The 15,086-nt window shown below is 36.9% G+C and overlaps 1 protein-coding gene across 1 annotated transcript; it reads left to right on the forward strand.

The window, feature by feature from the left end:
• Positions 1 to 1,541: 1,541 nt before the first annotated feature.
• LOC104070089 (vacuolar fusion protein CCZ1 homolog) lies at positions 1,542 to 14,941 on the forward strand. The gene is made up of 14 exons (XM_009582425.1): positions 1,542 to 1,635; positions 1,764 to 1,857; positions 1,955 to 2,029; positions 3,065 to 3,112; positions 3,747 to 3,830; positions 6,131 to 6,306; positions 6,946 to 7,027; positions 7,669 to 7,730; positions 8,626 to 8,737; positions 9,363 to 9,396; positions 9,757 to 9,874; positions 12,093 to 12,251; positions 13,338 to 13,465; positions 14,595 to 14,941. Exons 2-14 carry the CDS (start codon positions 1,849 to 1,851, stop codon positions 14,648 to 14,650), a joined length of 1,143 nt encoding a protein of 380 aa, XP_009580720.1. The 5' UTR covers positions 1,542 to 1,635; positions 1,764 to 1,848; the 3' UTR covers positions 14,651 to 14,941.
• Positions 14,942 to 15,086: the final 145 nt, after the last annotated feature.

Here is a 15,086-nt window from a genome sequence, read left to right on the forward strand (position 1 = left end):
GCCCGCGGCCCCAGGCCGCCTTATCCGCCCCTGGGGCTTGTGTATCAGCTGTCTAGAGCGGGGCCAGGGACGAGTGCCGCCTACATCTGTATCTGTCTCTGCTTCAGACTAAAAAGGAACGGTCACCGAGGGTGTTTTCAACAGTGGCACGTAAAATATTGTAGATGGGGAGCTGGTCTGTTAGTAACCGTCTTTTACTGATGCAGTAACTTTTTATAAAAATAATTTACTTCAGGTAGTTACAACATGGTAGAAAGCTTAGTGTTTATCTTAGTTAAACTCAAGTTATCGCTACTATTTTTCTTCTATTGTGGTCTTCAATAAGTAAATTCAAGAAGCTATAGTCTCTATTTTTAGATAACAGCATATTGTATGGTTTGTGTGATAATCTTTAGTTTTAATAGTTTTTGATCAGGGCAGTGTACTTAGGTACTTACTAATGACCAGGGTGATGAGACTGAATGCACCCTTAACAAGTGCACGGGTGACTCCAAACTGGGAGAAGCTGTTGACATGCTGGAGAGCAGGGCTGCTATCCAGGGGGACCCTCAGCGAGCTGGGGAAATGGGCTAGTGGAAGCCTCGTGGAGCTCAACGAAGGCAAACGCAAAGTGCCACATGTGGGATGAAATAATCTCATGCACCATGACTGGTTAGAAAGCAGCTTTGCAAAACAGGACCTAGAGAGCAACAGGTCGTACGTGAATCAGCAGTGTGACCTTGTGGCAGTGAAAACTAACAGCGTACCGGGCTGTGCGAGTGAGCATGCATGAGCAGGTCAAGTGAAGTGATTGCTTCCCCTCCGTTCAGCACTTGTGAGACTGCTGGTGGGCACTGTTCATCTGGGGCTTCCCAGAGTAGGAAAAATACTGTCAAACTGAAGCAAGCCCAGTGGAAGGCCCCTGAGTCAGTTAGGGGGCCGCAGTCCACAATGTACCAGGAGAGCCTTAGATAACTGGATTTGTGCAGCCTGAAGAAGAGATGATGTGGAGGGGCGCCTGATGGCTGTCTTCACCTGCCTAAAGAGTAGCTATAGAGGATGGAATCGGGTGGTTCCTGAAGTGAAAGGATGAGAGGTAGTGGAAGAAGTTCCAGCAAGGGAAATTCTGATGAGGTAGAAGAAAAAATTCTTCACAGTGAAGTGGTCAAACAGCAGAACGGGGCTCGGAAAGGTTGTGGAATCTCCATCTTTGGAGACAAGGTCTTGAGCAATCTGAGCTAGCTTTGAAGCTAGCCATGCTTTCATCTGGCTTTGAAGCTAGCCTTGCTTTGAAGTAGCTGTGAAGTGACTAGGGCCTATGATTTCAATAGCCTTGGAATTTATAAAGCATTTTGAGATATCCTGGGATGACTGACTGCTTAAGGGTGCTTAAATATGCCTTTTATCCATTTTACAGAAGCCCATTTAGGTACAAGATAAAATTCTGCCTAGCAAATGAAGAGATTAAAGTTAAAAACCAAGCAAACCATGAATTTAGTATTCTTTAACTCTGATTCTGTTAAAATGCATTTGCTTTGATTATTTTTTCAAATTTTAGGAAGAAAAGAAGATTCTCTTCTATCACCCAAATGAAGTAGAAAAGAATGAAAAAATTAGAAATGTGGGACTATGTGAAGCTATAGTACAATTCACAAGGTATGAAGTCGGATTGCATGGCTCATTGTATTAGCACAAGCACTCTATTTTAAATTTCCCAATCATATGTTTTCTTTTTGTAAGTGTTTATAAATATATGTTTGTCTACATATATGTTTTCTTTCCAGGACCTTTAGTCCAACAAAACCTGCGAAATCCCTACATACGCAGAAGAATAGACAATTTTTCCATGAACCTGAAGAAAACTTCTGGATGGTCATGGTACTTATGCATGTGATATGCATATTTCTAAAACATCATAACGCAATGTTCTCAATGCATTCTGCATTGTCTAATACCAGCCTGTTCCACTTTCTAGGTTGTACGGAATCCCATAATAGAAAAACACAAAGATGGAAAGCCAGTCTATGAATATCAGGAAGAAGAATTACTGGTAATACTGAACTTTTTTTTTTTTTTTTTAAATGGGTTATATTGTATTTTAAGAGTACTTCCAGAAATATCTGAGTTTGACTCTTCTTGAACTGCTGCCAAATTGATTTTTTTTTTTTTAATATATATATCTCTCTATCTATCTCCGTAAGTGGAAAAAGGGCAAAGTACTTTTCGATTAAGTTTAAAGAAGAGAGCAAGATAGAGAATTATCCAGATAGCAGTTCAAGATCACCCAATAAACATCAGCTTGGAATAGGCGAATATTTCCTAGAATCTGTTTGTTTAATAAAGTTCTTGCAAGATTTTAAATCTACGTATTTTTATTAGGTTTAAGTATACATGTTACTACTTTCTTAAGACTGCTAGTAATCTTTACTAATAATCTGGAAAAACAAATGGCTCATAACTATCATGGGATTTCTTGTCCGAACTGCAGTATCATTAGGTCAGTTTAATTGTATACAGGAAGGGTATTTGGCTGGGTGGGATAATATTTAAAAAGCTGGTTGCTTATGCTGCCTCCATTCATTACAGTGTGCACTAGTTCTGCTCCTCATTGTGTTCTAAGAAAAGGATCAGTGTCATAGGCACTCTATTTCGCCAGACAAACAATAAAATAGTCTTTTTTTCATCTGGGTTAAGATCCTAGCCCAATAAAAACGTGCTGTGGTGTCCCACCTCCTTTAGCCTTTGATCTGGATGAAGAGAAAACTATTCAGAAATAAGTTCATTTTCACTGACCACTGGCCTTAGGGAAGGGCACTATTTGTAACTGGTATCTTGTGCATGAGTTAATAAGGCACTTTTGGTATTAAATGTAAGGGGGGAAGGGACTCCCTTTATTGAAATAGTACTTTTTAAGTACAAAGAAATTTCTAGATGCCGACTGAAAATGCTATTTAATTTTTCAGAGATTTATTTCTCTAATTTGTGTGTTTGCTGGCTCTTTGAAAAGATATGTTATGTGTAGCTCAGCCAAAATACTTGAAATTCTGCCTCTGCTTACACTAATGTCCTGCTCTCTTTTCTGCAGGACAAGGTTTATAGTTCGGTCCTACAGCAGTGCTACAGCATGTACAAGGTAGAGTTAATACTAGAGGCTCCTCTTCTGGGCACAGAAGAGATCCTCATGGTACCATTTGGATGTGCAAGCTCATCATTGCTTTGACATTCTTGTCTCATTACTATTGTCTGCTCTCTTTCTGAAGCTGTAATGGTGTTGACGGAAGAGAAAAATAAAGCTTTTGTAGTTACCTCTGCTGGTTCATTAGCTTATTGTAAAAATAAGAGCCTTCTAATTTCTGTGAAGTCCAGATTTCTTCTTTCATGGGCAGTGACACTACTAAGCATTTGATTTTGATGGTGTTAGATATTATCTGTTGGAGAAACAATACTGGATAAAGGCCATCAATCTGGCTTTTACAAAGCAAGAGCATAAGCTACTTAAGTGACACAGATAAGTAATTTCTCTACCATTAAAGAATTTAGTTTCCTTTTCTATCTAATTCTGCCTCTGCTGCCATATATACCTGGACTCTGCAAATCTTAAAGAGTTTTTTTTAATGAAGGGGTACATTTGGATCTATGTGGAGTCCAAATATTGAGAAAGAGGAGCTGTATAGTAATCTAGCTATACTTATGGCCGAGTTATAAGAAATTATTGTAAATGATTACCCAACTGACTGATTTTTTTTTTTTCTCCTTTTAACTATTAGCTTTTCAATGGCACATTCCTGAAAGCCATGGAAGATGGAGGTGTAAAAGTTCTAAAGGAGAGACTAGAGAAATTCTTCCATCGGGTAAGACCTTATTTTTCAGGCACATACAGTGCAATTTTGCATTGGAAATAAAATGCAAAAATCTCCTCTAAGTGGCTGCAGTGTAACTATAAAACATAGGCAGTGGCAACACAGAAAGTCTGGTTACTGTTTTTTTTCAAATACTTCCTGCTTCCTACTAACGTGGTACGTTCTTTAAATGGAGTTGAACCACAAGCAGAGTTATGGCTTGATGGAACAGCTTAGCTGTTGGATATTTTTTCTGATGGAATCATGTTCATTCTTTGGAAATTCTGCTTTAACATTTGAATTGGCTAGTGTGATAACAGTCTGCGCAGACCTATTTGAGTAACTGTTGCAGAATCATTCAGGTTGGAAGGAATCTGGAGAGGTCATCTAGTTCAGCCTCCTACTCAAAGTAGGGTAACACTGAATTCAAACTAGACTGCATAGGGCTTTGCTGGTTGAGCCTTGAAAATATCCAGGGATGGAGATTCCACAACCTGCACGCAGGGACCTGAAGTCCCATAGTAATGTGAAGTAATGGATAGTTGTAATTTTTAACTTCTCCTCCCTCGCCCTCCCCCCATGTGGAATTAGTCATCGTGCCTGATAAGGTTTCAGGAAATACTGCCTTGGTTATAACTAGTCTTCCAAATTTAATTTCAATCTTTAAGAGCAAATGTTTTAGTGAAAGGATGGAAAGAAAAACCTCTATTTCTGAGCAAGAAATCCATCAAATGTTATTCAGGTATTTTTCACATAAAATAACTGAGTAGTCATGTCTGGCAGAATTTAGAGTTCCTACATGAAAAGTTTCATCAAGCTAGCTTTAAAAGATGGCAACCAAGTGTCTGTCTGCCCCATTTTTCTCATTTGCATGGAAGGAAACAGAGGACTGCTGTCAGCAGTTAATTCTCTTGTGGTAGAGATATGAATATTGATATCTCTGATAATGATGGAGTGTAGACACTGTATACTGGTGTTTAAAATTTTTTTCTCTTAACAGGTTTTTAAAACAAATGTGACAGTGTAAACAAAAGTACAGCTCAGTTTGATTTTAGGACAGCCTTCACTTGTGGGTTTTGGAGGGTTTTTTGCATGTTTTTTGTAAGACTATCATAGACTCTAGAATGAACGCTGTTGAAACAAGGTCTACTTGTTTGATTAGCTGATGTATACTTCTGTCTAGCCTAAATTAAAAAATAGAGCATGGCAAAAAGGGAAGTAATAGATTTTTATCTTTAAAACATTGTTTTTCTTTGAAGTTCCTACTGAAGATAAACCAGTAATTTTTGTAGATTTGTATAACAGAAAGAAATCCAAGGAAAAGTCATTTCTGTTTTTCGTTGGGGAATTAGAAACGCTTAAAAAGTTTGGTCATGCAAGTTGTTCTGTTATAACCCTACTGAACAAATTGGCTGTATGTTGCTGGCAGGCTTGAACTGCACTGAAACTCTGAAAGGAAATGAGACTTAGATTATAAACTGTGACAGAGATATGTCATACTATTTGTCTGTAAGTATTTTACTACTTGGGTTTTTTTGGTAATGTGAAATGACTGTAGAGGGAGCTATTGGATAACTCATCTTTCATAGAGCAGAGCATTTGATATTGCATTTGAAATCTCTTGGTAAAGGTTACAGTCTATCAAGAAAGAGAATAATAGAAATTATCTTTTCCTTTGCAGATTGAAAACTAATGGATTTATGTGCTAATATTTCTATGGAGTTAGTTCTGAAATTAAGTATTAGTAAGATAGGCTGTGCTATCTTATCCTCTCAAAAGACCTTGAGCTAGCCTTAAAAGCTGTTGTCACTATGATTAAATAATAGCAAGCTGACACCTGGAATCATACTCACACATTCACACAATCATAGAGTGGTTTGGGTTGGAAAGGACCTTTAAAGGTTATCCAGTCCGACACCCCTGCCATGGGCAGGGACATCTTCAACTAGATCAGGTTGCTCAGAGCCCCATCCAACCTGACCTTGAATGTTTCCACGGATGGGGCATCTACCACCCCTCTGGGCAACCTGTTCCAGTGTTTCACTACCCTCATCGTAAAAAAAACTTCTTCCTTATATCTAGTCTGAATCTACCCTCTTTTAGTTTAAAATTACTATCCCTTGTCCTGTCGCTACAGGCCCTACTAAAAAAGTCTGTCCCCACATGGAGTATGTCATACAAGCAGAACCGGAAAGGGGTTTTTTTTTGGATTGTTAGTTTAGATTACTGGGGATTAGACTCAAATTTGTCATTTAAATCTACACATCGGGAGTTTTCTGAATTCTAAAAAACAACTGTCATTATTCTCTTAGTACTTGCAGACACTGCATTTACAGTCTTGCGATCTGCTGGATGTGTTCTGTGGAATCAGCTTCTTTCCACTGGATAAAATGACTTACTTGAAAATTCAGTCATTTATTAATAGGATGGAAGAAAGCCTGAACATAGTCAAGTATACTGCATTTCTCTACAATGACCAGCTTATCTGGTAGGTACTTCAATAATTATTTTGTGTGTCTTCAATTTCTCATCCTATAAATAAGTGCCATATTAGCAAAGCTTCTGAGTCAGTGAGAGAGCTCCATGAAAATGAGAAAACTGAATGGTAGGATGAGTGATATGTCAGAAAGGCACTTGTCTTTGGCTTTAAAATCTCTAACTTGTACCAAATGATTACTTCCAAGTTGGCCTGAGGAGCAGCTAGAGAAGTCTCTTTGTTATTTCCATCGCACAGAGCCTCTGTGCATATGCACAAGTTCCTCTGTAGGACCCTTTAGGAGAGAAGGTTAATTAAAGGATTGTTCTTTAGATCGTTCTGAACCAGAAAGTTGCAATGCTTGTGAAGAGTTCTACTTAGTGGACTTAATAGCAAACTTGATCTTTGTTTGTTTAAGTATTGTTTCTATTTCTCTTCTGGTTTATGGCTAACTTAGATGTGTTTTGTATTTAGCAAATAAACTAACATTTTATTAAAAATGAATGTTCTGGGATTGACTCTACTGAGACACTGAAATGTTGCTACCCTAGTTTGGTATGTGCTTTGCCTGAGTTTTGGTTAGAGGAAAACACGTGATCTGAACTGCAGCACAAACATCACTTATATTTCTTTTTTTCCCTGATGTTCTAGGAGTGGACTGGAACAAGATGACATGAGAATTTTGTACAAATATCTCACGACATCTCTGTTTCCAAGGCACATGGAGCCTGAGGTATGGTAGTTGGGTTTTTTTGGGGGTGGGAGGGTGGAGGTTGTTGTTGGTTTTCTCTTTTGTGTTTGGTTGGGTTTTTTTCTTCTTTTATTTCTGTTTATCTGGTACCACTAAGGGCTAAAATACCAAAGAGGAGTATCTCTCATCTCCTCCCTTCTTAAATTTTAGTTTAGGGATGCTGAGATTTATTGCTTTCAGGACGCTTTACTGAACTCAGTAGTATTTGCACCTGACGCTTACAATATGAATTGTGCTGATAATTTGAATATGGGATGGTGGTATGGAGTTTACTGAATGTTGATACCTGATGACTGCTCAGTACTGCAAACGCATCACTTCAGCTTGATGGCTAAATGCAGCATACAGTGCCACAAGACCACATGAAGTTACTTATCCCTCCCTCCATCAAAAAGCTCCATAAGCTAAGTTTTAAAATTAATAAATGCAAAATCAGAATGCCCTGTTCTATCCGCGTCTTTTACACTTAGCTTTACCTCCTTCATGTTACACAAAGAGTATATACCTTCATGAGTGGTAATTTCTGCAAATGGTTTGCTTTTATTTGATTTAAAGAGAGTCCACAAAAAGTAACAGAAAATATCTCTAAATTTTTTTCTTGTGTGTGTTCTTTTTCGCTTTAGTTAGCGGGAAGAGATTCTCCAATACGTGCTGAAATGCCAGGAAATCTACAACACTATGGAAGGTAGCTCTTGTTTACTGTCACCATCTACTGCTTCTTCCCTCAAGGGCAAAATGTTTGGGAGGAGTACATGTATTTTAAGTACATATTCCAGAGGGTTACACAGTAGTTGGTGCAATGTAAAACTTGACCGCTGGAAAAAAAAGAGAAAAGGCTTCATTAACATTACTGCATATTTATTTTTCTTCCTCGCTGTTCTTAGTGCACTAAATGAAAAATTTTAGAAGTGCTCCAGTCCTTTCTTTTCAATTGGGCACTTCAGACAAAGGTGTAGATTTAATCTAGGGATTTATCTATTTATTTTTCCTCTGTACTCAGCATGTCAGAGTGAGGAATTCTGTACTTAAACAGCCACGCAACATTATTTTGAAAAATTGTGGGTTTGGACATCTTTCTTCAATCACGGTAATTCCTCTTGCCCGATTTATTGTATCCTTTTGGGATCAAGGCACTGGCACACATTCCCCCCACCCCGCCCCAAGTTGAGGTGCTTCTAATACACCACTGTTCTACATAAAACTAATTTGAATGTCCTGTTGGAAAGCAAAGGAAGAGTGCTTTCCCAGTAGCAACAAAAAAAGGGTTTTTAAAGATAGTCACAACTTGAACGTGGAAAGAGTTTTTTTGTTGTTTCTTTGATAATCTGTGCAGTTTATTTCCCTGGCGTTATTCTGGCTTTCTGACCCTGTTTCTGTAACTCTTTGGAGCATATATGCAAATAATACTTCGAAAATGTAAGAGTGCTGAGATAATATATAAAAGGCTCTACACCTATCTAGATAGCTGAAAACTCATTGTATTCAAATATATTCATACATGCAAGTAATTGCTAGTTTCAAAATAGGAAAAAATGAAATACAAGAATTCATCGGATCTGACCTATTGAATTATTTTCTAGGTTTCTTACTGGACCTTTAAATCTTAATGATCCAGAAGCAAAATGCCGTTTCCCCAAAATATTTGTTAACACTGATGACACTTACGAAGAGCTTCATTTAATTGTTTATAAGGTATTACATTTTTCTCTGCAATTATTCCACAGAATTAGGAATCTATATACGATGAAGATGACGATGATGTGAAGTACTTAGGAATTGTACAGAAAGATGCATTGATATGACCAGATTAAAGCAAAGAGACAGAGAACTCTCTGGTGTTTCTAGCAAAAAGATTTAAAGCCTGAATCTTCTCCCGCTTCCTGCACCCTCCCCAAAACAAACAGTTGTTTTATTAAAACAAAATACCAGCCTTCAGTTACTTTAAGTGGTTTCATACCTGGCTTTATGTAGCATTAATCAATAAAACAAAAACCTAATTTTTTTAAATGAAATGCAAGTTTCTTGCAGACATATAGTCTTGCAAAAAATGCGTTTTTAGCAAATTTTACCTTTTCCCAACAACTTGAAAACTGTTAACTGGGCTGAATTTTAAAATCATAACTATCCTGTGTTGTGCAGGATTGCAAAGAGATTATCCTATTGAAGTGTTACCTTTAAACTAGATTTCTTTTTTTTTTTTTTTTTTAAATTTAACTGGTTTACCTGTGTGTGACCTCACTGAGGTATTGTCATTTATTTGAGGTAGTTGAGGTAACCTGTTGTAAATGGTTTTTTTGCTTTAACTTTTTTGTTCCAGGCCATGAGTGCAGCTGTCTGCTTTATGATTGATGGTAAGTACCTATTAGCATCACTTATTTGGCAAGACATAGGTAGTACAAAATGCTATTACATGCAACTTGTTTTACTCTTGAAAAATACGTTTATTTGTTATTTGCGTCTGTTCTCCATGAGTGCTTTTATCAGTTTTTTGGTTTTTATTCCAGCGGTATAAGAAACTCAATTTACACAATAAAATGACTAAATATTGCTTCCGTTAGCCATGCACTTTCAAAATCATCCGTAAGGTTATAATTAAGAGAGAAATCTGTCCCAGGACTCTCATTGATGTTTAAAGAAAACAACTACAGAAACTGTACCTTCAACTGTGGGAAGAGAATCTCATCTCTCCCTTTTCTTTACCCGCCACCTAGCTTCAATTCCGCCTACGCTGGAGTTTTGCCGTAAACTGGACAGCATTGTTGGGCCTCAACTCACCGTGTTAGCATCAGACATATGTGAACAATACAATATCAACAAGAGAATATCAGGGTTTGTACCACATTTCTGTTCCTGTTGCAGTCCCTCATTAGTTGGTTAAAAAGTAGGTTTAATCAACTGCTTAAATAATGGTAACATGAGGCCAAGTGTTGAAAGCATTGAATTAACTGTGTACTTTAAATGATGTTTATCTACCTTTCTGCATCTTAAGCGTTTTATAAAGTGCCTGTTCTTGCATATTTAGGTCTCCCTGAAGTAACAACATACATATTATTCATTTAGGAACGAATGTTTCTTGTGTGGCTGCTGAAACATTATTCCTCTATGTGCATAATTGTTGCAGAAAAAATCATGTCAATATTAAGATAAATTTCACTATTATCAATTAAGATTCTGCCTCTTCATCCCCCAGCTGTCAGCAGATTATTCAGATACAAGAGGTGGAACTTCTAGGTTTTGCTTCTTTCATATGTGAACTGAAACTAGCTGATCCATGGAGATGATGAGTTCTATAGATTACTGTGCTTGCAGAAATATATACAAGATGGCAGAAATGCCAACTGAAGTGGTAGTCTTCTGTCACTGTCCCTCATATTGAAGTAGAGAAGTATCAGTTCCTGTAAAATCTTAAATTCAGTTTATACTTTCTAACTTTTCTTGAGGAAAACAGCCTCTCATAATGTTCACAAATAGCCTGTGGGCTAGTAGAACACTTGTTTTTTAAAAAAAAAAAATTAAAAATCACTGTCTTCATGCCCATGTCCTTCTTTGTGCTGATTTCCTTTGACTTCTGCTTTGACTTTCTGATATTTTGTCTAATGTTTAAAAAAGAACTGTATTTTTCACATCAAGTGGACAGTGACACTACCAACTCTGTCTGAGTATTGCCTTAGACACAAGTACTTGCAGCTTGGATGGAGTGTATGTAACTTAACTGTTACAAATCCAAAAGGAAGGTGAAGGTCTAGATACTAGAACAACTTTTGTTTAACAGTTTGAAATAGGGATTTTAGTAAGTTAATTATTTAGTTACAATGCAAGCTTTACAGTTGAGTACTTTTTCCCAGAATTACTGCTTCTTGAAGCGTTGCCATGTATAATAGGTGAGGAAAAATCTGTCTCACTTTTTCTGTTTTGCAGGACTAAGGTGACTACCTGAGGGGCAAAAAAAAAAAGTCCAATGAAAAAGGATGTTAGTACTTTGGAAAATATACTTCACTTAGAACTATAGCTGACTTTCCACAAAATTGTATTTATTTTTAGATAGTTTTGTTAGTTGGGGAAGCAAGAACAGCATCGCATATGACAACAAAAGAAGAATTAAACCAAAGATAGGTGTGTGACTGAACTTATTTAGTGGTAGCATGCCAAATCAGCAAAATCGCAGGGTATAGAATAGGATGTGCTTGAAACTGTGCCAGTCTACTAAATCATTAAACTTGGGGTTTTTTAATGTCATCTGGGACTGGCTTTGGCAGCTTTAACTCTTTTAAAGTTTAATGCCATGGTGTCCTGAAAACATGATACGGTTTCTTGACACTAACGCATCTGGGTGACAGAAAGCAAGGGTATCTAGTTGTTTGCTAAGGTTAGTGGTGTCATCAGAGTATCTCCCTGATTCTAAATAATACATAGCCTGAAGTACCAATTGCTATAGCCAGTTTTTGCCAGTCTGAATTTGTTGTGACTTCTACCAAAACTTCAGCCCTAAGTGACAGATTTTATATTAACTTAATAAAAGAGGAAACAGGGGAAGACTGCCAAGGCAGGAGTTTGAAAATAGTCTCTTGATTGGCCCACACAAATGATGGGAGGAAGAGTTCTTTCTTTTGACTGTAACAAATAACAAAGACGTGAGTGGAAGATTACTTCTTAATCAAATTAAATCATTCAAACCAGATGGGACTGGCATAGGGAAGCAAAGAAACAAAATGCAGAGAAAAAACAGCTCATCAGAAAAATTCAAACTACTACTGGGAAGTGGGACAAGGCCTTTAGACTCCCCTGTGTCTATTTACTAGCAGCCTAAGCAGCAGAAGGGGAAAAACTGGTTGGTTTTGCAGGCTTGTGGTTGTTTGTTTTTTTTTTTAAAGTGTTAAAATGAAGTTTGATTATGCCACAAGTCTTAATGTACTTGGTCTCTTCAATGGGAAGATAACTTCAGGATGTCTGAGTAAGCTTTGCACTGGCTAGGTACCTGTCCTCTGTGAAGCCTGTGCTTATAGAACATGTCACTATTCACAAGTCACTTTTTTTAAAATCTTCCTAGGGCTGAGAAGGAGCCTCAGTTTAAGTTTATCTATTTCAATCACATGAACCTGGCAGAGAAAAGCACCATTCACATGAGAAAAACACCCAGTGTATCACTTGCATCTGTTCACCCTGACCTCATGAAGATTCTCGGTGACATCAACAGTGACTTCTCCAGGTAGTGCTTAACTATTAAATAGTCTGTAGCTCCTTCTGTCAAGTAGATTTTTTCAAATGAGTGAAGCTTTCATGTCTTTTTGTTCATGGATGGCTATTCATAACTCTATAAGATAACATGGGTCATATTTGGTATTTTGTGTTGGTTCAGAAGTAGTCTGTCTTAAACAAAACTTCTATTGTCCTTTTAAAAAAATAATTTGAAGAAGGGCCAGGGTCTCTGTCCAAGAAACCAACTAATCTATTTGAAGCTTCATAGTAGCCATAACAAACTTAGAAGGGATATAAAGCCTAGTGCTTTTGCACTTAAGTCTGTCTATCTCTAGACAAGTAGTATAAAGGACAGGGAAACCTGCTTCTTGTTTATATTATACCCTCCTCTGAAACAGCTGTCTGCTTTTAGGAATTAGACAATAGATGGAATGCAAACCTTGCATTTACAACAGTACTGCTGATAGAGAAGATAACTGGTTTCTTGTCAATAGGTATCATGCTTTGAGGTGGGAGAGACCCTCTGTCACTATAAAAATCAATACAGAACATGAAAATGCTGAATTATGTGAGGTCTGTAACTCTAATTAGCAACTAGCAATTTTCCCACTCTGTTTAAGGACAGGGCTTTCGTTTTTCTGTACAGGAAAAAAGAATGTTTCATCGTATTGTGGAAGTACTGGGTTAGTGACAGCTTTATGTAATATATCTAGTTGTTGAGCATGATTTAGTTCTAGGTTTAACAATTAGATATGTGAAAGCTTAGTATCGCCATACCATCTCCAACTTTCATTATTTGGTCACTGTGTAGCAAATCATAATTCTATGGAGGATAGGTGCTTTCTTCAGAGCACTGGAGTGTTTGGCTGATGGACAAATTAATGATTTACTCGTCTGGGGATGTAATTGTCCTAAGCAGCCATTTATGAAGCCTTCATCCTGGATTGCTTAATTATGTCTAAGTTAGTTTGGTAGTCTCTCTTTGATACTGCACAACCACAACAATTTATGACATTAAGCTGTCCTAACAATTACAAATAAAGTTGTTGAAGATGAACTTGCTGCCACCTTCTTTACTTTCTAAAACTTCTTTCAGAGTTGATGAAGATGAGGAAATTATTGTGAAGGCAATGAGTGATTACTGGGTAGTTGGGAAAAAGTCTGACCAGCGAGAACTGTATGTTATTTTGAATCAAAAAAATGCAAATCTGATTGAAGTTAATGGTAAGGATTGTTTTTTATTACCTTTAAATACAGTAGTACTAAAATGTATGTCCCTGGAGAAGTAATAAAATCCATCTCACAAGAAATCTAGAGAGTGGTTGATCTATGATAGACCAGGTAAGTTTGCATAGGGTTTTAGTCTGCCTTCTACCAGCTGTGAAAGAACAGCATAAATATTCAGCAGACATTCTTAATAATTAATCAGTCATTATTCCTCCTTCAAATAATAGAGAAGAGCTCTGTAAGCTTAGTTTAGGAGTAATTAATGAAGCATATTAGAGGTGACAGATGAACATATTTACATCTGAATTAAGTTTTATTTGTCAATGATCCATGTTACTTATACATAATGTCTATCCTGTCAGTGATCCTCATTCCATTATTGTCTTGTTTCTAATGCTATTCTGAGAATTATTTACTATGACAAAGAGTCATTAACATTAAGATGCAATAAGCTTTTAAATAGACTAAGAGAAATGGCAGTTTGAGTCCTATTTGCAGCAATTTCAGGGTGCTGTTTTAATAGGAGGCAATGTGCTTAACTGGATGATGGGAAAGAATTAATACTTTTCCAAGACCAAAGACTAGCAACCAAAATTTTAGAAAGAGGAATGAGTTGCATGATTGCACAGTGATTTCTAATTGTCTTCCAGGATCAAACCTGCCATGCAGAAACAATAAATGAGCGTTTCTGTGCCCGATAAACTTAAGTACTGCTATCCCCAAAGCGTTGTCTGCCAAACAGCACAAAGCAAAAGTTTTGCTGACTTGATTTATTGCAACAGGCTACACTAATCCCTCCTTCCCCTGAAAAGGGGTTACAGTATACTTCCTTGTGTGGAAGCTAAGTCTTACACTGCAAACAGCATAAAAGTTTGACAAGATGAATGGCCCAGCAGCAAACTCAAACCATCATTTACACTTTAGCTGCTTAGAACACAACTCATCTTTCAGACAGTGTGAAACATCAGACTTGACTCAACTTTCTCTTACTTAAGACAGAATAAAATTAAGTGTATTTCTAGATTAGAAATGCCTAGATTTTTTTCTGTTTGAATTTAATTATATTCTCCTTGGTAGAGGTTCCTGTAAAATACCATACTGAAATATCTTTTTATTTTTTTTACAGAAGAAGTGAAGAAACTTTGTGCAACACAGTTTAATAATATTTTCTTCTTGGATTGATCTGCAAAGGGCTGATTTATTGAAGATGTCAATGTCAGACACTTGTTCAACATGAAAAGTTATTAGTCATATTATTGACTGGAATAATGACAATAGTAAAGCAATACTTGCTTTGTAAGAATCAAAATTTCTACTAAAATCTGTAAACTCTGATCATAAAATTTTTAGATTTTAAAAATGTTTATGTGCAAACTAATTAAACCAGTCTGAATTCATCTGTACCATTCCATTCTGATATCGTTATGTGAATATTTTACTGGAAAATAAAACTAATAATTGTTACACTTTTAAGGGCATCTTTTTGTTTTCCTGTGTTCATTTGCATCATCATGTGACTTTCTGCTAATTTTCTACAATGTGAAACTAGACTGGTTACAAAAGACCCCTGAACAAAGAACTTTCTAGGTTGACCTGTTTTTTGCAGCTCCTGCATCAG

This window comes from Fulmarus glacialis, unplaced genomic scaffold, assembly GCF_000690835.1.
Source record: "Fulmarus glacialis isolate BGI_N327 unplaced genomic scaffold, ASM69083v1 scaffold16417, whole genome shotgun sequence".
NCBI classification, from domain to species: domain Eukaryota; kingdom Metazoa; phylum Chordata; class Aves; order Procellariiformes; family Procellariidae; genus Fulmarus; species Fulmarus glacialis.

Excerpts from the sequence above, each read along its gene's own strand:
- LOC104070089 (XM_009582425.1), top strand. Across the intron at positions 6,307-6,945 it reads TACAATGACCAGCTTATCTG|GAGTGGACTGGAACAAGATG; the intron begins GTAGGTACTTCA and ends CTGATGTTCTAG. Across the intron at positions 9,875-12,092 it reads ATCAACAAGAGAATATCAGG|GGCTGAGAAGGAGCCTCAGT; the intron begins GTTTGTACCACA and ends AAATCTTCCTAG.